Raw genomic sequence first — 21797 nt, 5'->3', positions numbered from 1 at the left:
GGCAAGAATCCATTGATTCCATACCCATGCAGTGCAATGACAGGCAGCTGGGGGCCTCAGCTATTGGCGACTGTCTGCAGTCTCAGTTCAGTGAGTCACTGCAGCTTAAGAGCCCTGACTTCACTAGAAGCATGCTTATTCCAGGACAAAACTCAGTAGTAAGGCCTGAGGCAGCCAAGCAAGTAGCATTTTCAGCCTCCTCTTTTTCTCCATACAGGCTATTTTATATAAAAAGCTGATATTTATCTTTTTGAGATGAAAAAGTTTATTATAAAATAAAGGTGCGAGAACAGTAATGAACACTGGGGCAGTGGCCACATTCTCTGTTTATTGTAAATAATATGAAGAAAAAAAAAAGTTCGAGTACTGGCGGAAGTATGGACTCGCCGGACACACTGCGCACGCGCGGCTTCCCATCAGCTCCAGCGCCGCAGCGCCTCACGTCACGGCCGGCCGTCACGTTCTGCTGTGTGCTTAGGAGGTGGATTCGCTTTTGAAAATGAGCAACCCCACCGTCGTCTGCGGTCAGTCCCCTGACAGCTGTCGCTCCGGTAGACCGCTGTGACCTCCGTTCAGGACCCTAAACGGAGCATTTAGGCAATTGGTGAGTGTGCCGCCGCTTTTTACAACACGCATGCGCAGACTTCCCAGCAGCTCGCTTTACGCATGCGTGGCGTCTGGCTTCGTCCCCCTGTGCAGAAGGAAGGGGCTCTGCGCATGCATCCCACCGCCTCACGGCCCGCGCATGCGTGCTGCCCCTCTGCAGGGTTTCTGGCTTGTAGGATAGTGAGCCTTCCCTGACCCCCCCCCCCATCCCTCCTCCATAGGGTGCCACTGTGTGACCTGCCTAGACTGTGTGGCGCCCAGGGGGCAGAAACAGAGGTCCCCGGGGGGAAGGGAAGAGGGCAGCCGAACCCAGAGGCAAGAGGGGCCCCTGGGAGCCTAAGGGGGAGGGGCCACGAACCAGGAACTGACAGCTGATTAAGACTTGGAATGAACACTTCCTGTGGTGGTGTTGTTGGGGTGATCACTGTTCTGTACTCATAGAGCTGAGGTATAGTGTGCCTATGTATGTATGTTCCTATGTATGTATGTGTCTGGACTGTCCCAGTATTGTCATCAGAGGGATCACAACAATCTGTCATCACCTGATCAGTGCTGAGTGATCCCTGATCATGTCTGCACATGTAGGAGATCCATTGTTATCCATTCACAGCCCAGCAACAGATTGATCATCAGGGGAGAAAGTCGCTACAAAGTATCTGACATGCATGCCATGGCTTTATGTGTGACATATTTATTATAACCTGTGTTATTATTGATGAATAGCGCGATCTTGGCGTTCCCTTCGTACAAATCTCAGATTTGTATTGGAAGATGACAGGTGTGATTCTGTAGGAATAAAGCGCCCTGTGTGAGTACTGCTCTGGGATATTCATGCTTTTCAGTAGAACGCAGAATATTGGGGGAGATTTACTAAAACTGAAGCAGCTGTGCATAGCAACCAATCAGCATTTGTCTTTCATTACATCTAAAGTCAGGAATACTGATGCCCACGTAGCATCTTCTCCCGGGTTCCGTCTTCATCTGCCGGTGCAGGATGACGTCACAACCGCGCGTATGTGGGATTCAATCATCCTGGCACGCTGTGCGGGAAATGTAAACGTACAGCTCCGTGTGCATTCTGGAGAGGGACACAAACAGGCAGGTAGGTGTATTTAATTGCAGAAGAGACGTTGCATGTCTCTTCTGAAATAAAGAGCCTGCTTGCTCACTTTTTTTTTTTATTAGCCTTTTGGTTCTTTAGCCGCTTTTTAAAAAATGAAAAAGTAGCTAAAGTCCCATCTGCTTTATTGATTATTTAAAAAATTAAAAGTTAGCTACAAATACTGTAGCTGCTGACTTTTAATAAAGAGAGACATACCTGTCCAAGGATCCAGCGCTCTTCTCACCCGGGCTGGATCTTTGCCGCTCCTGAGGTCCCTGGCACCGCCATGTTAACTGTGGGAAGCTGGCTGGGACTCCCTACGTATTTACAGCCAACTCCCACTGTGCATACTCGAACCGAGCTGCACTCTGTGAATGGTCCCAAACTCTTCTGGGACCTGTGACGTGTCCCAGGAGGTTGCAGAGGAAACGATTTTCCCCTATTATCTCTGGGAGTGAGTACCTGCCAAAAATAGGTACCCCATCCCCCCCATACCAAAAAAAAAAGTGTTGATCCTCCTCTACCTCATCCACCTCAGAGCGCCTCTTTTCAGGTGAAGTTCCACTCATTCTGTAAAAAAATAAAAGTCTTTGGCTACAAAAACTGTAGCTGCTGCCTTTTAAAAAAACAGCCACTTATCTGTCCCACGATCCCGCGTTGCCCCCGCCGCAGCTCGTTTCACTGGCCGTCCTGTATTCCAGGCGCCGGCATCTTCAGTGTGGGCACCCGGCTGTGACAGCTTGTGGCTGCACAGCCGGGTGCCTACTGCGCATGCGCGAGTATCGCTGCACTTCCTGAATGGCGCCATAGTGTTCTGGGACCTGTCCCGTGTCCCACAAGACTTCGGAGAGGGAGGGTAGGAGGACAACTTCCATTTCTGAACACCTAGGCGATCACAGCGGAAGTGGGTACCTGTCAAATTTGGGTACCCGCCCCCCCGCTCCCCAAAGGTGCCAGTCCTTAATGGGGAGCGGGGGACCAGTCTTTAAAGCGGAACTTCACCTTTTGGGTGGAACTCCGCTTTAACTGTTTCCCATACCAGTTACATTCAAGGCGTGCCATGAATGATAGCTGTCACAGTTGCTTGTGCTCTCAACTGAACTGTCAAGCCGTCAAATGGCTGGTGTCGTAACTGATCACATGTATAGCACCGTGGCAACTGCAGATCAGAACACAGGCTAAGATGGCTATAAAGGATAGGAGGGTTTACTTCTGCTTTAAAGCGGAAGTTTATTTAAAACAAGAAATATATACTGACAGACAGAGAGGCTTTTTAATAAAAAAGAGACATATGATATGTCTTCGGAATTATAGCCCCACTTCAGGATTTTTTTAAAACCCTCCACCTTCTATCTGATCGCTGGAAAAAAAATTTCCTATCTAAATCTTCGTTTTTACTTGCCTTAAACCGCAGTCATGTGACGCTGCAGCCCAGAGCCTTCTCTTCTTTTAATTTCCTTGAAGAGTCCTTCTTCATCTTTCTATATGAAGTGAACACTTCCTATTGGATATCCAGTAGCGGGGTCCTCTCAGGAAGGGGTAGTGTCATCACAGGGGACCAGTGATCTCAGTGTTTGGGGGGAATTCCAGTGACAGCGAGGGACCTGGAGGGAGAACTTAGGTGAATATATCTGGCCTTACAAGGTAAGAAGGACAAAATGCATTGGGGACGGGTTGAGAGGGTGGAATGGAAGGATGATCAGAAAAAAAAAGGTTTTGGCCTGGAATGGGACTTTAAAGTATGCACAATGTACAATTTCATTATCTGCTGAGATGAATGAACTACTTCGCATACTGGGAGTGATGTCATCTCAGCCTGGCTGGTTAAAACGGCCGAAGATGGGCATCTGAAAGAAGACTTGGGGGAAGAAGCCAGTGGCTGGTGAAAGGAGCTCCTGGCCACCACAGTGATGGAGTGGAGGTGAGTATATCTCCATGTACCAGAACAAGCTGTATCTAGAAGCTGATTGGTTTCCGTTCACAGCTGCTCCAGATCCTGCGTGCTTCAGTTTTAGTAAATTTCCCCTCAGTGTATTCTGGGAACTGATTGAGGGTTTAAACTGGTTAATAATGATAGTATGTGATTGTGTTCTGTATATTCCCCCCCCCCCCCCTTTTTTTTTTATTTTCTTTGATATGCCTGTATTTATATTCTCCACATTTACTTGTAGACCCCGGTATAGGCCGACTTCATCCATTCAGCTGTTACGGAACTACAAGTCCCATGAGGCATTTCAGGGCAGCCACAAGCAAGAGGCTGAAGCATGATGGGTTTGTAGTCCTGCAACAGCTGCGAGGCCGAAGTTTGCTTACCACTGTTGTAGACCAAGCTGTCCCAAAAGAAGTATAACAGTGATGTTACGGAACTACAAGTCCCATGAGGCATTGCAGGGCAGCCACAAGCAAGCGGCTGAAGCATGATGGGTTTGTAGTCCTGCAACAGCTGGGAGGTCGAAGTTTGCTTACCACTGTTGTAGACCAAGCTGTCCCAGAAGAAGTATAACAGTGATGGGGTTGGGACAAGCAGTATAGCTCTACTGGGAGGGGCATACAAGGATCAGCTTTTATTCATTTATTCAATACAGTTGCTGTATGGCTACTTAGAGATGTGCAGCTAACAGTGCCTATGGCTACTTAGAGATGTGCAGCTAACAGTGCCGCACATTTGAAGAGTGTTCCACAGGGTTCTTTAGGCCCTTTTCCTTTATTTTCACCAGGTGATCATGCCAGAAAGTCTGTTATTCTTCAACTCCCTTTAACAGACCAAGCTGTCCAGCAACAGTGGTAGGAAACCATTTATCAATAACAATTAAAACCTTTATCCCGAAAGGAAAACAAAAAACAACTCCGGGAATTGTTTTGTTTTGCATAGTTACATTGGCACAGCTTGACACAATGTCAGTATGGATATCTCATACCTGATGGGTTGCTAGGAAGATGACAATCGCTCTAGAGACTAGTACTACTGCAGTGATAGCAGCGGTCATCTGGGTTCTGGGCCAAATGGTGGCCTTGCTGCATTTATTTATTTATTTATTTATTACAGGTACTTGTATAGCGACATCAATGTACGCAGCACTTTACATATATATTGTACATTCACATCAGTCCCTAACCCTCAAGGAGTGTACAATCTAAGGTCCCTAACTCACATTCATACATACACATACTAGGGCCAATTTAGACAGGATCCAATTCACCTACCAGCATGTCTTTGGAGTGTGGGAGGAAACCGGAGTTCCCGGAGGAAACCCACACAGGCACAGGGAGAACATGCAAACTCCAGGTAGGTGGTGCCGTGGTTGGGATTCCAACCTATGACTCTAGTACTGCCAGGTGGAAGTGTTAACCACTTAGCCACTGTGCTGCATAGGGGTCGTTCACATGATCACTTGTTCACCCTGCTATTGGTTTTTGTTGTTCACCCCCATGGGCTGAACTGGAGAAATCAACAGATTCCAGCATGAATGCTGCACAGCATGGCTAGAGGAATCTCCTCTGCCTCTGCTATTGTATTCAAGCAGCCATGATACCTGCAGTTCTCTGAATGCTCTAACCTAATAGGCACAGTCTCCATTCTCCATTCCATTCCTTTGTGGCTTTTTTTTTTTTTCTATTAACGTTTGTGAATCTGGGTGGTGCCTACAGGGTCACCCAAAGTTTCAATTGGCTGAAATTTAGGGCGCATATGGCCAGTTTAAGACTACCCTGGCAACAGGACGACAATGCTGCCACGTGTTTCACTGCAGAACACACTGCCATGCTGTTGCTCCTGTGGGTACTGTGCCTGGTAATGGCTTTGTCTTGATTGTATGATATGATTTTTGGACAATTCAGGGGTGGAAAAACTGCCCCGTGGAAACAAGCCCTTAGCAACAGAATGATTTTTGATTGCAAAAAATTTACATTTAAAGCTGAACTAAATGTAATCAATAAAAAAACTGCATGCAGGAAGACTTCTTATTGCAGAAGAGACATGCTCTGTGCTCTCTGCCTGCTATTGAAGGCACACTGAGCTGTGCATGCGCAGCTCAGCCTGCATTTTCCTAGATTGTAAGCTCCAAGGAGCAGGGCCCTCCTAACCCTCTTGTATTGTTGCTGTATTGTCTCCCGTTATATTGTAAAGCTCTGAGCAAACTGTTGGCGCTATATAAATCCTGTATAATAATAATAATTATTTCCGGCTCATTCTGGCTGTTCCAGTATGAAAATGATTCTAAAGGTTCGTGTTTTTTTTTTTGTGTAAAATACCAAACATGTCTATACTTACCTACTGTGTGTTGTGGTTTTGCAGAGAGCAGCCTGGATCATCCTCTTCTCAGGTGCTCCCTCGTGTCGGGTGCCCCCACAGCAAGCAGCTTGCTATAGGGGCACCCGCTGCTCCGTGTGTCCAGTCACACATGGAACCGCAGCTTGCCCCAGCCTCCCCTCTCTCTTCATTGGCTGACTGGCTGTGATTGACAGCAGCAGAAGCCAATGGCTCCACTTTTGCAGTCTCAGCCAATTAGGAGGCATAGACCCGGGACAGCCGAGGCTGTCGTGCACATCGCTGGATCTCAGTGGGGCTCAGGTAAGTATTGAGGGGGCTGGGGACACTACTGCACACAGAAGGTTGTTTACCTTCAGCCTTTATAACCACTTGAAGGACTCCCATGCGCATGTGCGGGATGACGTCATTTCCAGACTGGCCAATCAAGAGGCCAAAACCCTAGTACCCGGAAGTGGCTGGGGAGATGATGACAGCAGCTGGTGAGGGATTTAACCACCGCATTGCTGGAAGGTGGAGGTGAGTATTTCTGGGAGTTTCGGCTGAATTCTTAAGGCAAGAGTAGAATTCTGTTACTAACTTATTTTCTTGATTGTATGTTCTATCTAAAATGTATCCCTTTGTAACTGAAAATCTATACTGCAAGGTAACACTGCGTTCTATGACTTGGAAAGGCTGTACTTGTCTTTTTGTGCTCCTTTGTGGTTGTGGAATGTCTCTGGTGACCTCTGCTATTGTGTATTTTACAGAAGGGGTCCCTTAATCCTATTGTTTGAGGTCCAGGAGCATTGTGTCAGTCCCCAGTGATGGAATAGAGGCAGTGTTGCCCCAAGCCACTTATTAGATGTTTGTGTTCTTCAGAGCTGCAGATAGAATTGAAAGGGTTGCTGTGGGTAACAGCTTTGCATTTCATCACCTCCATTTTTATAGACTAGCTCAGGTATACAGAACTAGTTCAACTAGATATGGAGTAGAAGCTTCTGAATACATTTCTGTTCTTGTTAAGACAGATACTCAAGGTGTATTTTGGAATCATATCTACCTGTCATTCTGCTGATCGTGTGACTGTTGTGAATTTCTTGCTGGATTGTCGGGTGAGTTCATTGGGATTATTTTTCATTGCTATTAAAATGTGTTAATGCGCTTCTGATTTAGGACTGGATTACATTTCCTGCATGGTAAATGGCTGCGTTTTTACTGTGCAAGAAGTGTAAGTCCTTGGCCGGCACTTTTAAAGTGCATAGCACCATTTTACTTACAGGGTTTGACAAATTTGCTTTGAATCTAGAAATTGTGGGTGCTCACATGAAAGATGGAGAAGTGGGATAGGAGGGGGGCAGCGGGACAAGAGAAGGAGGTGTCACAGGAGGGGGGCAGCGGGACAAGAGAAGGAGGTGTCACAGGAGGGGGGCAGCGGGACAAGAGAAGGAAGTGTCACAGGAGGGGGGCAGCGTCAAGGGAAGGGGGGGTGCGGGACAGGAGGGGGCAGTGGGACAAGAGAAGGAAGTGTCACAGGAAGGGGGCAGCGTTAAGGGAAGGGGGGCTGCGGGACAGGAGGGGGGCAGTGGGACAAGAGAAGGAAGTGTCACAGGAGGGGGGCAGCATCAAGGGAAGGGGGGGTGCGGGACAGGAGGGGGCAGTGGGACAAGAGAAGGAAGTGTCACAGGAGGGGGGCAGTGGGACAAGAGAAGGAAGTGTCACAGGAGGGGGGCAGCGTTAAGGGAGGGGGGGCTGCAGGACAGGAGGAGGGCAGTGGGACAAGAGAAGGAAGTGTCACAGGAGGGGGGCAGCATTAAGGGAGGGGGGGCTGCGGGACAGAAGGGGGCAGTGGGACAAGAGAAGGAAGTGTCACAGGAGGGGGGCAGCGTTACAGGATGGGGGGCTGCGGGACAGGAGGGGGGCAGTGGGACAAGAGAAGGAAGTGTCACAGGAAGGGGGCAGCATTAAGGGAGGGGGGGCTGCGGGACAGAAGGGGGCAGTGGGACAAGAGAAGGAAGTGTCACAGGAGGGGGGCAGCATTAAGGGAGGGGGGGCTGCGGGACAGAAGGGGGCAGTGGGACAAGAGAAGGAAGTGTCACAGGAGGGGGGCAGCGTTACAGGATGGGGGGCTGCGGGACAGGAGGGGGGCAGTGGGACAAGAGAAGGAAGTGTTAAGGGAGGGGGGCAGTGGGACAAGAGAAGGAAGTGTCACAGGAAGGGGGCAGCGTTAAGGGAAGGGGGGCTGCGGGACAGGAGGGGGGCAGTGGGACAAGAGAAGGAAGTGTCACAGGAGGGGGGCAGCATCAAGGGAAGGGGGGGTGCGGGACAGGAGGGGGCAGTGGGACAAGAGAAGGAAGTGTCACAGGAGGGGGGCAGTGGGACAAGAGAAGGAAGTGTCACAGGAGGGGGGCAGCGTTCAGGGAGGGGGGGCTGCAGGACAGGAGGAGGGCAGTGGGACAAGAGAAGGAAGTGTCACAGGAGGGGGGCAGCATTAAGGGATGGGGGGCTGCGGGACAGGAGGGGGCAGTGGGACAAGAGAAGGAAGTGTCACAGGAGGGGGGCAGCGGGACAAGAGAAGGAAGTGTCACAGGAGGGGGGCAGTGGGACAAGAAAAGGAAGTGTCACAGGAGGGGGGCTGCAGGACAAGAGGGGGGCAGCTTCACAGGTGGGAGCAGTGTCACACACATTTTGGGAAACACCAGTCCTCCCAGCTCTCACCCATCCAGCAGCGGCTCCTCCAAATGGTGCCAATGGAGAGGGCCTGGTGACAGAAGGGGTAGCTGAGCCCGTGTCCGCCTGGTTGTTGTAGTCGGTGAGGAAGTTGGCGCCGTGCTGAAGGTGGGGCTGTCTTCTGTCACACAGGTGGCAGGACTTGGTGACCCCGGTCTGCACACAGTACTTCTCCATGGTGGAGCCACATGTATTGGTGGCCACCACTGTCACTTTGAAGGTGGCGTTGACTAACTTCGGCATACAGTGCTGCGGCCGGCTGCCCTCTGAACACGCATCCACGGCCGCAGGAGTAATATGGACAGGACGAACAGTTTGGGGGGGGCCGCATCATCCAAGGGGGATGGCTGTGTGACGGGAGACAAGCTAGCTGTCATATTGCTGTGCAGGGAGTTCAGGGAAGTTCTTTACCCGGGAGCAGTGTGCACTGGAGGACCCTGCCTGGACTCTGTACACGGGGAGGGATGCAGGTGACTTCGGGGGTCCCTGAACACCCGGGGTAGGAGAGGGGGGGTACATTTACCCCTGAATGAGGCATTTGCATGGGTTGGTGGTGTCACATGGGCAGACTGAAGGCAGAAGCTCAGCTAGTCTCTCTTGACTTCAAGTTAAGCTCCAAATCACTGTTACACTGTCTGAGATTGCACTAAAGGTAAAAAAAAAACCTAATAATAAACATGTTATACTTACCTGCTTCGTGTAGGGGTTTTGCACAGAGCAGCACCGAGTCTTCTCTTCTGGGGTCCCCTGTTAGTGCTCCTTCCCCCTGCTGAGTGCCCCCATAGCGAGCCGCTTGCTACGGGGGCACTCGTGCGTGCTTGCTTTCTCTCGGGTGGTTCTATGTCTCCATTGACACACAGCGCGGCTCAGCCCGCTCCCTCCTCCCTGGCTGTAATTGACAGCAGTGGGAGCCAGTGGGGAGGGAGAGCTCAGGTAAGTATAATGGGGAACTGCACACAGAATGTCATCTGTCATCTGGGTTCCATCTCCTGCGACATCGGGGCGTACGGGGGACGGAACGGCGGGAAATTTGAAAATGACTAAAAATGACATTCACTAAATTCACTAAAATCACATAGTAAAACATTCCTGTATCAAACCATTTCACATACATTTTGTCCCGAGTGCTTTGTCCGGCGCCCTGCCTGCATTTTTACTGTTCTTTCTGCCTGGAAACTGAGAAACGTCCATGGCGTCCAAAAAGCGTCCCTTTAGGTCAAAAGCGGTTTTAGACCGGCTAGAGAACAGCGATAGTAAATCAGAACCACTTGCAGAATTGAGTGATAATGATTCGTGGGGGAAATTCGTCATCAGACACTGAAAACAATTTTGCGACTGAGCTCAGTGATGTGCGAACTTGGCGCTATTTTCAAATTTCAGTGTTTTTTGTTTGATTACATTATTGAATTAAATTTATTATTTTTTTATGATTATTTATTATATTATAATTTATGATTTCATGTTTCAAGTTTTATCATACCCGGGATGTTTACTAGACTCTTGTTCGGACAGATTTCAGTGAGTTATTCCTAAAAATTACAGGCCTACAATAAAAAAAATACATATTTCCATGCAAAAAAATGTACCGCTTTGAACACAGAAATATGGACATAATCAGACCGCTAGGGAGGTTAATAAAATGTCCAAATGTTACAATATGCAATAAATAAAAAAAAAATGTCCTCCACACAGTCCAGTCCTGATTAATACTATTCTGGGTCAATATGATGGTGGAAGATAAAATGTATTATTTGGAGTTGAGTCTGTGCGAGCTCTTGGGTGAGCTTAATAGAAGAGCACTGTGTGACAGTGAAGGAGTGGGAGAGTGTTTAATATTCACTGGTTTTTCAAGCACTAGACGAAACAACTGTTTTTCTTCACGATTTTACACTTTAGACCAGGGGTGGGCAAACTTTTTGACTTGAGGGCCGTAATGGGTTCATGTATTGGACCCGGGGGCCGGACCAAGAGTAGATGAATGATGAGTATGTGTCATCCATAGTAAGTATAGTAATATTCCCCCATAGTAAGCATAGTAATTCATCCCCCATATAGTAATTCATCCCCCATATAGTAATTCATCCCCCATATAGTAATTCATCCCCCATAGTAATTCATCCCCCATATAGTAATTCATCCCCCATATAGTAATTCATCCCCCATATAGTAATTCATCCCCCCTATAGTAATTCATCCCCCCTATAGGAATTCATCCCCCCTATAGGAATTCATCCCCCCTATAGGAATTCATCCCCCATATCGTAATTCATCCCCCATATTAAGTCCCCAAGTCCCCCCTGTGTCAATTCACTTACCTTTGCTCCGCGCGTTCCTCTCGCCGTGTTCCCGCGCCGTTCCGGTCTTCAGGGCGGACTGTGAGAGGAGCCTAGCTCCCCTCACGTTCCTCACGCTGCCTCACCTACACACATTCTGACAGCCGATGTTTGCCACGCTCCGCGGGCTGGATTAAAAGGTCCGCCAGGCCGTAGTTTGCCCATTGCTGCTTTAGACTGTGTGGTGGAGGGTTTTTATTTATTGCATATTATTTGTTTGGACACTTTATTAAAAGGGAACTATACATGGCTTCTCACCAGTGCTTTAACTCCTCCATCAACTGCTGTCATCCTCAGCCCGGGTACCGATCGACAACCATTTTCATTAGCCCAGCCATGATGACGTCACTCCCGTGCATGTCCATTTATGTTCATTTATCCCGACATTGCCAACATTTCTACACTGAGCTGTGCCACTAGACCAGCATGATAGCCAGACAACAAGCATTTTCAGAAGGAAGTCAGTGGAGGCAGCCTCTGTATTTCTCTCACTGTAGGTTTCCTTTTATAGTTTTAATTGCCTCCCGCCCAGCATATAAGGAAATGACGGGCAGGCAGCGGCTCTCTCATTTTGGGAGGATGTCTTATGATGTCCTCCCACTCTAACTGCGCATGCGTGCCCCCTGGGAGTGCAGCAGTCGGTGGTGTGCTCTGTCCCTGGGACACAGCGGATCACTGATCACAGTAAAGAGCCGATGACACAGGCGTGTGATCAGTTGTGTCCAATCACGTAAACAAGGAAATGCTGGTTATCAGCAGCACTCTCCTCACGCTGACAGCGTGTGAGCAGAGGCGAGCCGGTAAGCTACACTGATCATCAGGGCACTGATGATCAGTGTAGACCCATCAGTGCCACCTGTCAGTGCCCATCAATGCCACATAGAAGTGCCCATCAATTCCACATATCAGTGCCTACCAGTGCCCATCAATGCCACATACCAGTGCCCATCAATTCCACATATCAGTGCCTACTAGTGCCCATCAATGCCACATACCAGTGCCCATCAATTCCACATATCCGTGCCTACTAGTGCCCATCAATGCCACATACCAGTGCCCATCAATTCCACATATCAGTGCCTACTAGTGCCCATCAATGCCACATACCAGTGCCCATCAATTCCACATATCAGTGCCTACTAGTGCCCATCAATGCCACATACCAGTGCCCATCAATTCCACATATCAGTGCCTACTAGTGCCCATTAATGCCACATAGTGCCCATCAGAGCTGCTTATCAGAGCCATTCACTGCTGCCAATCGGTGCCACCCATCAGTGCTGCCTATCATTGTCCATCAGTGCCATATGAGTGCTGCCTGTCAATGCCCACCAGTACCTCCTCCTCTGTGCTTCATCATTGCCGCCTATCAGTGCAGCGCATCCGTGCCCATCACTGCAGCCTCATTAGCACACATCAGTGAAGAAGAAACATTACTTATTTACAAAATTTATAACAGAAACTAAGAAAAAAAGTAGTTTTTTTTCAAAATTTTCAGTTTTTGGTTTGTTTAGAAAAAAATAAAATACCCAGTGGTGATTAAATGCCACCAAAAGAAAGCTCTATCTATCTAAAAAAAATGATACAAATTTTGTTTGGGTACAGTGTTGCATGACGGTGCAATTGTCATTCAAAGTGTGAGAGCGCTGAAAGCTGAACATTGGTCTGGGCAGGAAGGGGGTAAAACTTGCCTGGTAGGCGAGGGGTTAAATACTTGAAAGGTGTGTTTTTTTTTTTTTGGTTTTTTTTTTTTGTTTTTTTTTTAATGAAACTGTTTTCACAAACTGCATGTCTGACTGATTCGATAAAGTGCTTTGTATGAGGTTTATACGTTTGCAAGTCCTGATGTTTATTTTTGTCTGTTTCCGCTAACAGGAGAAGGCCCACCAGGGCTCTTTTCTCTGCCTCACAAAATCCATCAAACTGGCGATGTCGCGAGTACCAAGTCCCCCTCCCCCGGCTGAGATGTCCACTGGCCCCGTGGCTGAAAGCTGGTGTTATACGCAGGTCACTTCATCTTGTTTTCGTTTTTACTGAAGTTGTCTTACAATATTTTGTTTGTCATCTCTTTTAATATGGACTTGCAGGTAATGTTTTTTGCATTTGTTCATGCTCCTACAGATAAAAGTCGTGAAATTTTCCTACATGTGGACCATCAATAACTTTAGTTTCTGCCGAGAGGAGATGGGGGAGGTGATCAAAAGCTCCACTTTCTCCTCGGGAGCCAATGATAAGCTCAAATGGTGGGTAGCAAACAGTTTTTTCATGGGAATGGTATGCTGGATGTTGTGCAGATCTGCTGCTGATTATGGAATAGTTGTCTGTGTGTATACCTCCATGTCTGGGCTTCATAGTCTGTCTTTTAGGGTTCCTACGTAGCATCCAGTCAGGGTTTGGTTGTTAATTGCTTGCTCATTGAAATAAAATGTAGCTTATACATCCTGTACATGTGGTCCAAGAACTCACTCAAGCTAAATGCTAGGTCACGGGGAGCAGTATTTAAACTTTGTGATTTGTGAAGGTTCAGATTTTAACCATTTGCCGCCCACCCTATGGCCGAATGGTGGCCGGCAAATGTCATCAGCGTTCCGGGTGGACGCCATATGGCGTCCTCCCGCACATGCGCAGATTGCGCTCCTGTAGAGCGGACTGGCACGATCTGTCACCGGCCGTGTACCTCGGACACGGCCGATGACAGATCTGAGTATCGGCCCCGTTGCCGGTACCATGTGACCTGCTGTGACCAATCACAGCAGGTCACATGACAGTTGTATACAATGGATGGCTTCATTCATTCATCCATTGTATACTAGTGTCTAGCTGTGAATGGTCACAGCTAATCACATGCACATGTCATATGATTAGCTGTGGCCAAATCACAGCTAAGCACGAAAAAAAACCCTGAATGAATTAATGTCATTCAGGTAAATGCTTGCTTATAGCAAAGTAATTCTTTGCTATAAGCAAATTGTGTATGAAAAAAAAAAAAAAAAATACTGATCACTTCCCCAAAGTAGTACAATGTTACTATGGTAACATTGTACTACTTTGGTCATAGTGAAATATGAAAAAATTAAAAAAAAAAAAAATAATTTAATAAAAAATAAGAAAAAAAATTTAAAAAATAATTTTGTTTTTCATACTGTCACCAGTCAGTGTCCCTGATCACCGCCATGCCAGTTATATGATGATGCTGTACTGCACTGGTGACAGTATGGAAAAAAAAAATAGTGAAACTAATTTTTTTTATTTTTTTAATTTTCCGAAAAATTATGACAAAAAAAATACTACTTCAAAAAACTCGACATTCCTCTTATGAAGTTCGTCAGACTGTCTGCTTTGCAAAAAGGGGTCATTTGGGGGATATCTGTACTGATCTGACATTTGGGGGATATCTGTACTGTTCTGACATTCTTGGACCTCAAAAATTTAGATTGGCTGTCAGTACTTCAGGATTGATCAATATTCAGATCTATACCATAGTTTGTGAACTCTATAACTTTCCTACAAACTAAATAATACATCCTAATTTGGGTTATTTTCACCAAAGACATGTAGCAGAATACATCTCGGCCTAAATTTATGAAGAACAAAATTTTTATTTGCAAACTTTTATAACAGAAACAAAGAAAAACGTGTTTTTTTTCAAAATATTTTGTATTTTTTTGTTAATTTAGCAAAAAAATAAAAACCCCAGCGGTGATTAAATACCACCAAAAGAAAGCTCTAGTTGTGTGAATTAAATGATAACATTTTAGTTTGGGTACAGTGTTATATGACCGCGCAATTGTCATTCAAAGTGTGAGAGCGTTGAAACCTGAAAAATGGCCTGGGCAGGAAGGTGTAAAATTGCACGGTATTGAATTGGTTAAAAAAAAAAACCCCACAAAAAAACAAACTTGTTATATTTGTCAGTTTAGTGCAATGGCTTTTCACAGAGCAGCTCCAATCCTCTTCTTGGGTTCCCTGACGGTGCTCCTGGCCCCTCTCCTCTTCTGCTGAATGCCCCTAGAGGAAGCTGCTTGCTCTGGGGGCACTCGTGCATGCTCACTTCTGAGCTGTCTCTTTGTGTCCGTAAGACAGAGCACGGCTCAGCCCTGCCTCCTTGCTTCCTCCTCACTGGCTGTGCTTGACAGCAGTCAGTGAGGAAGCAGAATCCCAGGAGAGCTTCTGCTCTTGTGCACATCACTGGATCAGGCTCAGGCGAGTATAAGGGGGGGGGGGGCTGAGAGGGGAGCTGCACACTGAAGGTTTTTTTTACCTTCACGCATAGAAGGCATGAAAGTAAAAAAACCCTTCAGGCTTTAGAGACACTTTAAAGTGGTTCTTCACCTGGAAAAAAAATTAATGAAAAAAAAAATTGATTAAAAGGACACTTGCCTGTTCAGGGATTCAGCATGTTCTCACCCATGCCAGTGGCGTATTTACCACAAGGCAAACAAGGCATTTGCCTAGGGCAGCATTTTTTATGCCCCCAGGAAGAAGGGACATATGCGGCATGGGGACCAGGTGGGATCCGAGAGGGGCTGCGGGCTGCTTGATGGTGTATGCAGAGCCCGTCTGTCGTTCCCAGGGATGTACAGAGCTGTAAATTGAGTGTCTTTTTCTCTGTCGTTGGGTGGTGTTAGTGGAATGCTCTCTAGGGCGTAGGGGGGATGGGGAAGGGGTGTTGTTGGTCACGGTCATGCTCTCTCTGTGGGGGGGGGGGGGGAATCTGGTGTTGGTGTCAGGCCCTCTCTCTGTCAAGGAGGAGGGGGGGGGGGGCGTCCGATTTTTGTGTTGCCTAGGGCAGCACAAAACCTGAATACACCACTAGCTCAGGCTACGTTTTCACTAGCCTTTGGGTTCCCAGTGCCGGCATCCTAACTGTGGGCAGCTGACTATGCTGCGTTTGGCTTCACATCCAGCTGCCCACGGCTTTGTGAATGGGCCCGCAGTCTTTTGGGACCTGTGACGTGTCCCAAAAGACTGCAGGGGCAGGAAGACAACTTCCCATCGGGATCGCCTAGGTCATCCGAGTGGAAGTGGGAACAAAACTAGGTACCCACTCCCGCTACCCAACAATGGTAGGGAGGGGGGAGGAGAACTTAAAGCGGAACTTTACCCAAAAGGGGAAGTTCTGCTTTAAGGTAGAAATGCAGTCAAAACATTTTTTTATTTTCATTTTGGAGAGAGCGATGTGTATATCCCCATCAGGGGAACTTTTTTTTTTTTTCTTCACTTCCTGTCCCTGAGAAGTGTGGGGAAATCCTATGTTTGACACTTCTTACTATTGGAATGTTTCCTCTCTGTTCCTATTGCAGTGGCATTTGTAAATTGTTGGATTTCCCCTTCTTTTCTCTCCCGATGACAGTGGTTACCACGATAAACAAGGGAGGTTCCTCCAACAGGGACAAAGACAGAAATAAAGAGAAATCCCCGGCAGAAGTTTCTTCTGAAACCAACACTACTGGGAATGTCATGTGTCTCCAGCCGTGCTTTCTGGTTCCTCCCGTCAGTGCCAACCCCTAGGTAACGACTGTATTCTGGAGCGATGTGGGGTTGGTGGCAGACACCACACAGCACAGCTGGGGCACAGTAGATCGTCACTCTGATGTGCTGGCTTCAAAAGAGACTTCAGCCAGGAAATTTTCATGCATTGAAGTGGTTTTCGGCACCATGGGCATTCATTTACTTCTTTGCAGGTAAAGCTATTCTTTTTAAGGAAGTTTAAGTCAAGGGAATTAATCGTGAATTCATGTTTGTTTAGTGCAAAAAACAAAAAAACAACAGTTCCCGTTCTGTTTTTCTGTGCTTATGCACCCTTTAGGAATTGATTGATGCATAATTCAGAGAAAACTCTGCTTAATGTGTGTAGGGGAATGTGAAAACTCTTGGCTTTCCATGACTTTATTGTTCAGGCTTTCCAACTCTTGTTCCACTGTCCAAAGAGACTGTCTCCATGGCCACGTAAATTAAGCAGTTTGTAGAACTTAGCCATAACGTCAGGTAAAGTCAGGCCACGGTAGCAAGTGAAACTTAAAGCGGAGTTCCACTCACTCTGTAAAAAAAAAATCAAAGTCAGCAGCTACAAAAACTGTAGCTGCTGACTTTTAAAAAAACAGCCACTTATCTGTTTCACGATCCCGCGTTGTTGCCACCGCCGCAGCCTTTTTCTCCGGCCGTCATGTATTCCAGGCACCGGCATCTTCAGTGAGGGCACCCGGCTGTGACAGCTTGCAGCTTCACAGCCTGGTTCCCACTGCGCATGTGCAAGTAGCGCTGCGCTTCCTGAATGGCCCCGTAGTCTTCTGGGACCTGTCATATGCCCCACAAGACTTCGGGGAGGGAGGGTAGGAGGACAACTTCCACTTCCGATCGCCTAGGCGATCACAGCGGAAGTGGGTGTGGGTACCTGTCAAATTTGGGTACCTGTCCCCCCCCCTTCTCCCCAAAGGTGCCAATCCTTAATGGGGAGCGGGGGACCAATCTTTAAAGCGGAACTTCCCCTTTTGGGTGGAACTCCGCTTTAATCAGAGAGGGGCAAGGAGAAGGCACTAGTGGCTTACAATGGTAAAAGTTAGCAATACTATCAAAGCTTTCAAATTGAGCACAAATGTACTTTAATGTGATATACTTGAAAGCTGCTCCTTAACTTACGGTTGCCATGGTAATAGGCAAAGGGCATGGAGGCACACAAGGACTTTCCATCACTGGAAAAGCAAAGCGTGACCTCTGTATCCTTCTTCCTAGTTGTCATGTTTATTACTAATCTAAAGCTCAGAAGTGAAGAATACATTTTGTTCCTCCTGATCTCAGATGTACCTTTTATTTGTCATAAATCGTAACCCACGCTACTAGTAAGGTCTTTTTTATTGTTTCCCTAATCTTCATCCAGGAGAGCACATAAGGGAGTGTGGCTCCTCCCACAACTAAAATAAAAGATGTCAGTAATCTATGTGCCTAGTAATCTAGGACAGCACAGTGGCTAAATGGTTAGCACTTCCGCCTGGCAGTACTAGGATCGTTGGTTCGAATTCCAACCCCGCCACCACCTGCCTGGAGTTTGCATGTTCTCCCTGTGCCTGCGTGGGTTTCCTCCGGTTACCTCGCACACTCCAAAGACATGCTGGTAGGTGAATTGGCTCCTGTCTAAATTGCCTCTAGTATGTGTATGTATGAATGTAAGTTAGGGACCTTAGATTGTACGCCCCTTGAGGGTTAGGGACTGATGTGAATGTACAATATATATGTAAAGGGCTGCATAAATTGTTGACGCTATACAAGTACCTGAAATTAATAAATAAAATAAATATGTGCCTCAGTTATTTGTGGTCCCGTGGCCAAGTGGGAGCACAGCATCTGTGCCAAGCCTTTGTGCTAGCCAGCAGGGACTCCATCTCGATTAAGCCGGTCGGTGCACTGAGGGCTTAAAAGAGAAGTATTGGATTTTTTTTTTTTTTAATTATACTTAGGTGGATGCAGCATCAATGTGATGCTGCATCTGTCCCCCACAGGCTTGTAGGCTGAGAATGGAGCGATCAAATACCACTGATCGTTCTGTTTTCCCTGCCACTCTGAGCACTAACAGTCACCACTATCTGCTCTGCCTGTCCAGTGCTCACTGGAGCGTTGGGCTGTGGAGGGGACGGGAGCAGTTGGCTTAGACTCTCAGCGGCTTGCTGTGTCAGGTGCCAGTCCAGGCTCCTGAGTCAGACTCTCAGCGGCTTGCTGAGCCAGGTGCCAGTCCAGGCTCCTGGGTCAGACTCTCAGCGGCTTGCTGAGCCAGGTGCCAGTCCAGGCTCCTGAGTCAGACTCTCAGCGGCTTGCTGAGCCAGGTGCCAGTCCAGGCTCCTGGGTCAGACTCTCAGCGGCTTGCTGAGCCAGGTGCCAGTCCAGGCTCCTGGGTCAGACTCTCAGCGGCTTGCTGAGCCAGGTGCCAGTCCAGGCTCCTGGGTCAGACTCTCAGAGGCTTGCTGAGCCAGGTGCCAGTCCAGGCTCCTGGGTCAGACTCTCAGAGGCTTGCTGAGCCAGGTGCCAGTCCAGGCTCCTGGGTCAGACTCTCAGCGGCTTGCTGAGCCAGGTGCCAGTCCAGGCTCCTGGGTCAGACTCTCAGCGGCTTGCTGAGCCAGGTGCCAGTCCAGGCTCCTGGGTCAGACTCTCAGCGGCTTGCTGAGCCAGGTGCCAGTCCAGGCTCCTGGGTCAGACTCTCAGCGGCTTGCTGAGCCAGGTGCCAGTCCAGGCTCCTGGGTCAGACTCTCAGCGGCTTGCTGTGCCAGTCCAGGCTCCTGGGTCAGACTCTCAGCGGCTTGCTGTGCCAGTCCAGGCTCCTGGGTCAGACTCTCAGCGGCTTGCTGAGCCAGGTGCCAGTCCAGGCTCCTGGGTCAGACTCTCAGCAGCTTGCCAGGTACCAGTCCAGGCTCCCGAGTGAATCCTCACCATATGGTCACTATCCTTCCCCAGCTTGGACCGGCTTTGTGATGTCAGCCAAATGCAGGCTTTAACCTGCTGTTGGCTGAAAACAAGTCACAGGAGTTTAGAACAAACTGCACCCCTGTGATACACAGGAGAAGTACAGGCAAATGAGCTTTGGCTGTACTTCTCCTTTAAGGAAAGATGGTACTGGAGAGGGAGCTCCCTCATTTTTCTCTGACTACTCAGGCCTCCACCATCCCTCTCCCCTTCTTAGCTCACCTGCCTTACCCTTCCCCGTCGCTCCCCTACCTTCTATACCCTATCCCTTATGTTTTCCAAGCACAGCATCTCAAATCAATTAACGTGAACTATGCTTGAGTGTAATTATGGAGAACTCGGAACCATATTATCAGTAATAATGAGGAGGAGCTAGATTGTGGAGAATCTGTATTATTCTCCTGTAAAGCACATTTTCTGTTTTGTGTCATGACATGCTTTGTAACAGCAGAGCCTTATGCGTTTGGATTCATTTAAAAAAAAAAAAAACAATAAAAATGTATAGCTAAATAAATATATATAATACTTATTCCTATTATTTTATCAAATCTTAACTGTTTGTTACCTCCAGGTGCCTCCGTGTGAATCCTAAAGGATTAGATGAAGAGAGCAAGGACTATTTGTCTCTCTACCTGCTGCTGGTCAGCTGTCCAAAGAGTGAGGTGCGCGCCAAATTCAAATTCTCCATCCTCAATGCCAAGGGTGAAGAAACCAAGGCGATGGGTAAGCGGCCTGCCTGTTTAGACTTTTACCAATGATGTCGGCCTTCCTTTTGCAGTTTTCACCTAAATGTACATGTCTTCTTTTTTTTTTTTTAGAGAGCCAGCGAGCTTACCGCTTTGTTCAAGGCAAAGACTGGGGTTTTAAGAAATTCATTCGCAGAGATTTCCTGCTCGATGAGGCCAATGGCCTTCTCCCAGATGATAAGCTGACCCTCTTCTGCGAGGTATGTTTTGGCAGCGAAACAACAGATTTGCATATGTAGGTCATCGTATGTGAAAGCAGTGGGGCCCTCCTGTCCAGGCTTTATTGCCCACATCGACCAATTACATACTCCCTTTTCTGTTTCCAGTGCAGTAGCTTACAATCGAAAACATGTAACAATGGAAAACCGGACTTATTAACCCCTTTGCGCCGGCCGAACACAGATGTGCGGCCTCCCAGCGTTTGGGCCTAGATGCCAAGCGGCTGCACATTTGCGTTCATGTAGCAAAAAACATATGTGCAGAGAGCGCGCACCCGTGTGGTACTCACGGAAAGGTCCCGGTTCGCTCTTTCGCTCGGGACCTTTCCCGATCATGTGACCGCCGTGATGATGCATCACGGCGGTCACATGATTCCTAAACCACGCCCCGCCTCCCGGCGTCTGAAACTCTTAAAGGGCTGGGATGCGCCGGCGGGAAGGGGTTAAAAGATACTTTGTTGCCAAAAACAATATAATATATGTGTATGTGTTCAAGGGCTGCAGCAGTGAAAGAATCCTCAACTTTTAATGAATTTCCGGATGTATCGGATACCTGTTCTCCTGCTGCTTGCTGTGGTTTCACTTGCAGGCTGCTGTGGCACTACTGTGCCCTGTAGTGATGTAGCTGCTGGCAGCGGGGGGACACAGCCAATAGCATGTCAGATGCTGAAGATTCTTCATTTGGTGTTGCTATTGAAGAGTGTGATGCTCTGTTATGGGCGGTGGCCAGATGAGTATAATACCTCTTTTTTTGCAATTATTTTTTTTTTTTGTGAAAAGTTGCTTTAACAGTGAAGATCAGTTATTTACAATAACAACTCTTAACCAATCAGATCTCAATTGCTTAGCTATTTTTTATGAAGAGATTTTAGTATGAATCCTTGAAGCTGAGTTTTGCTTTGCTTGCTATGGGGTATACCACATGCCAGTGGTCGCTCTAGTCCTTCCATCCCTTGTGCCTCCTCTCCCCACTTTGAATATACACTTTTCACATTCACCTGGTGCATAGTTCCTCACAGGCCTCCTGGTATGCACGTTCCCTGTTATAGAATCATTTTTGCTCAGGTCTCTACATACTAGACCTGGCTGACCTCCTGTATCACTAGTCAAGTGCTTGTCATGGAATAGTGGAGCATTCCAAGACCATGTTTGAAAAAGCCACTTGGATATGGGGCCTTTTGTATTTGCTGTATAAAATTGTGTCAGCTGGGACTTCATATGGCACTGCATATGCACAGCGCAGCATGACTTACATATAGGTTTGGGTTGCTCTTTGTCACCATAACACTGCATGGTCAGGACTGCTTTCACCAAGACAATGTATCCCTTGACCGATGAACTGGATACCTTCTCAGCTTACCACGG

At 47.7% G+C, this 21797-nt stretch overlaps 1 protein-coding gene across 2 annotated transcripts in view; it reads left to right on the top strand.

Annotated features, from left to right (window-relative positions):
• The first annotated feature begins 437 nt into the window (after window positions 1-437).
• The window catches only part of SPOP (speckle type BTB/POZ protein), a 78688-nt gene continuing 57328 nt past the window's right edge, over window positions 438-21797 (top strand). Inside the window, exons 1-6 of one of the 2 annotated variants that reach the window (XM_089674491.1) lie at window positions 438-604; window positions 6986-7069; window positions 12893-13024; window positions 13139-13260; window positions 20040-20191; window positions 20287-20414. In XM_089674491.1, the coding sequence (XP_089530617.1) occupies window positions 12947-13024; window positions 13139-13260; window positions 20040-20191; window positions 20287-20414 (480 nt within the window). In that variant the 5' untranslated portion in view covers window positions 438-604; window positions 6986-7069; window positions 12893-12946. Of the gene's footprint in view, window positions 605-758; window positions 1055-6985; window positions 7070-12892; window positions 13025-13138; window positions 13261-20039; window positions 20192-20286; window positions 20415-21797 lie in introns of those variants that run through there. The other variant, XM_089674492.1, reaches the window with a different exon arrangement.

This window comes from Staurois parvus, unplaced genomic scaffold, assembly GCF_062004578.1.
Source record: "Staurois parvus isolate SC_StPar_1 unplaced genomic scaffold, SC_StPar_1.0 ptg000151l, whole genome shotgun sequence".
In the NCBI taxonomy this organism is placed as follows: domain Eukaryota; kingdom Metazoa; phylum Chordata; class Amphibia; order Anura; family Ranidae; genus Staurois; species Staurois parvus.
The sequence above is the reverse complement of the archived record's forward strand: the minus strand, read 5'-3'. Positions and strand labels throughout refer to the sequence as shown.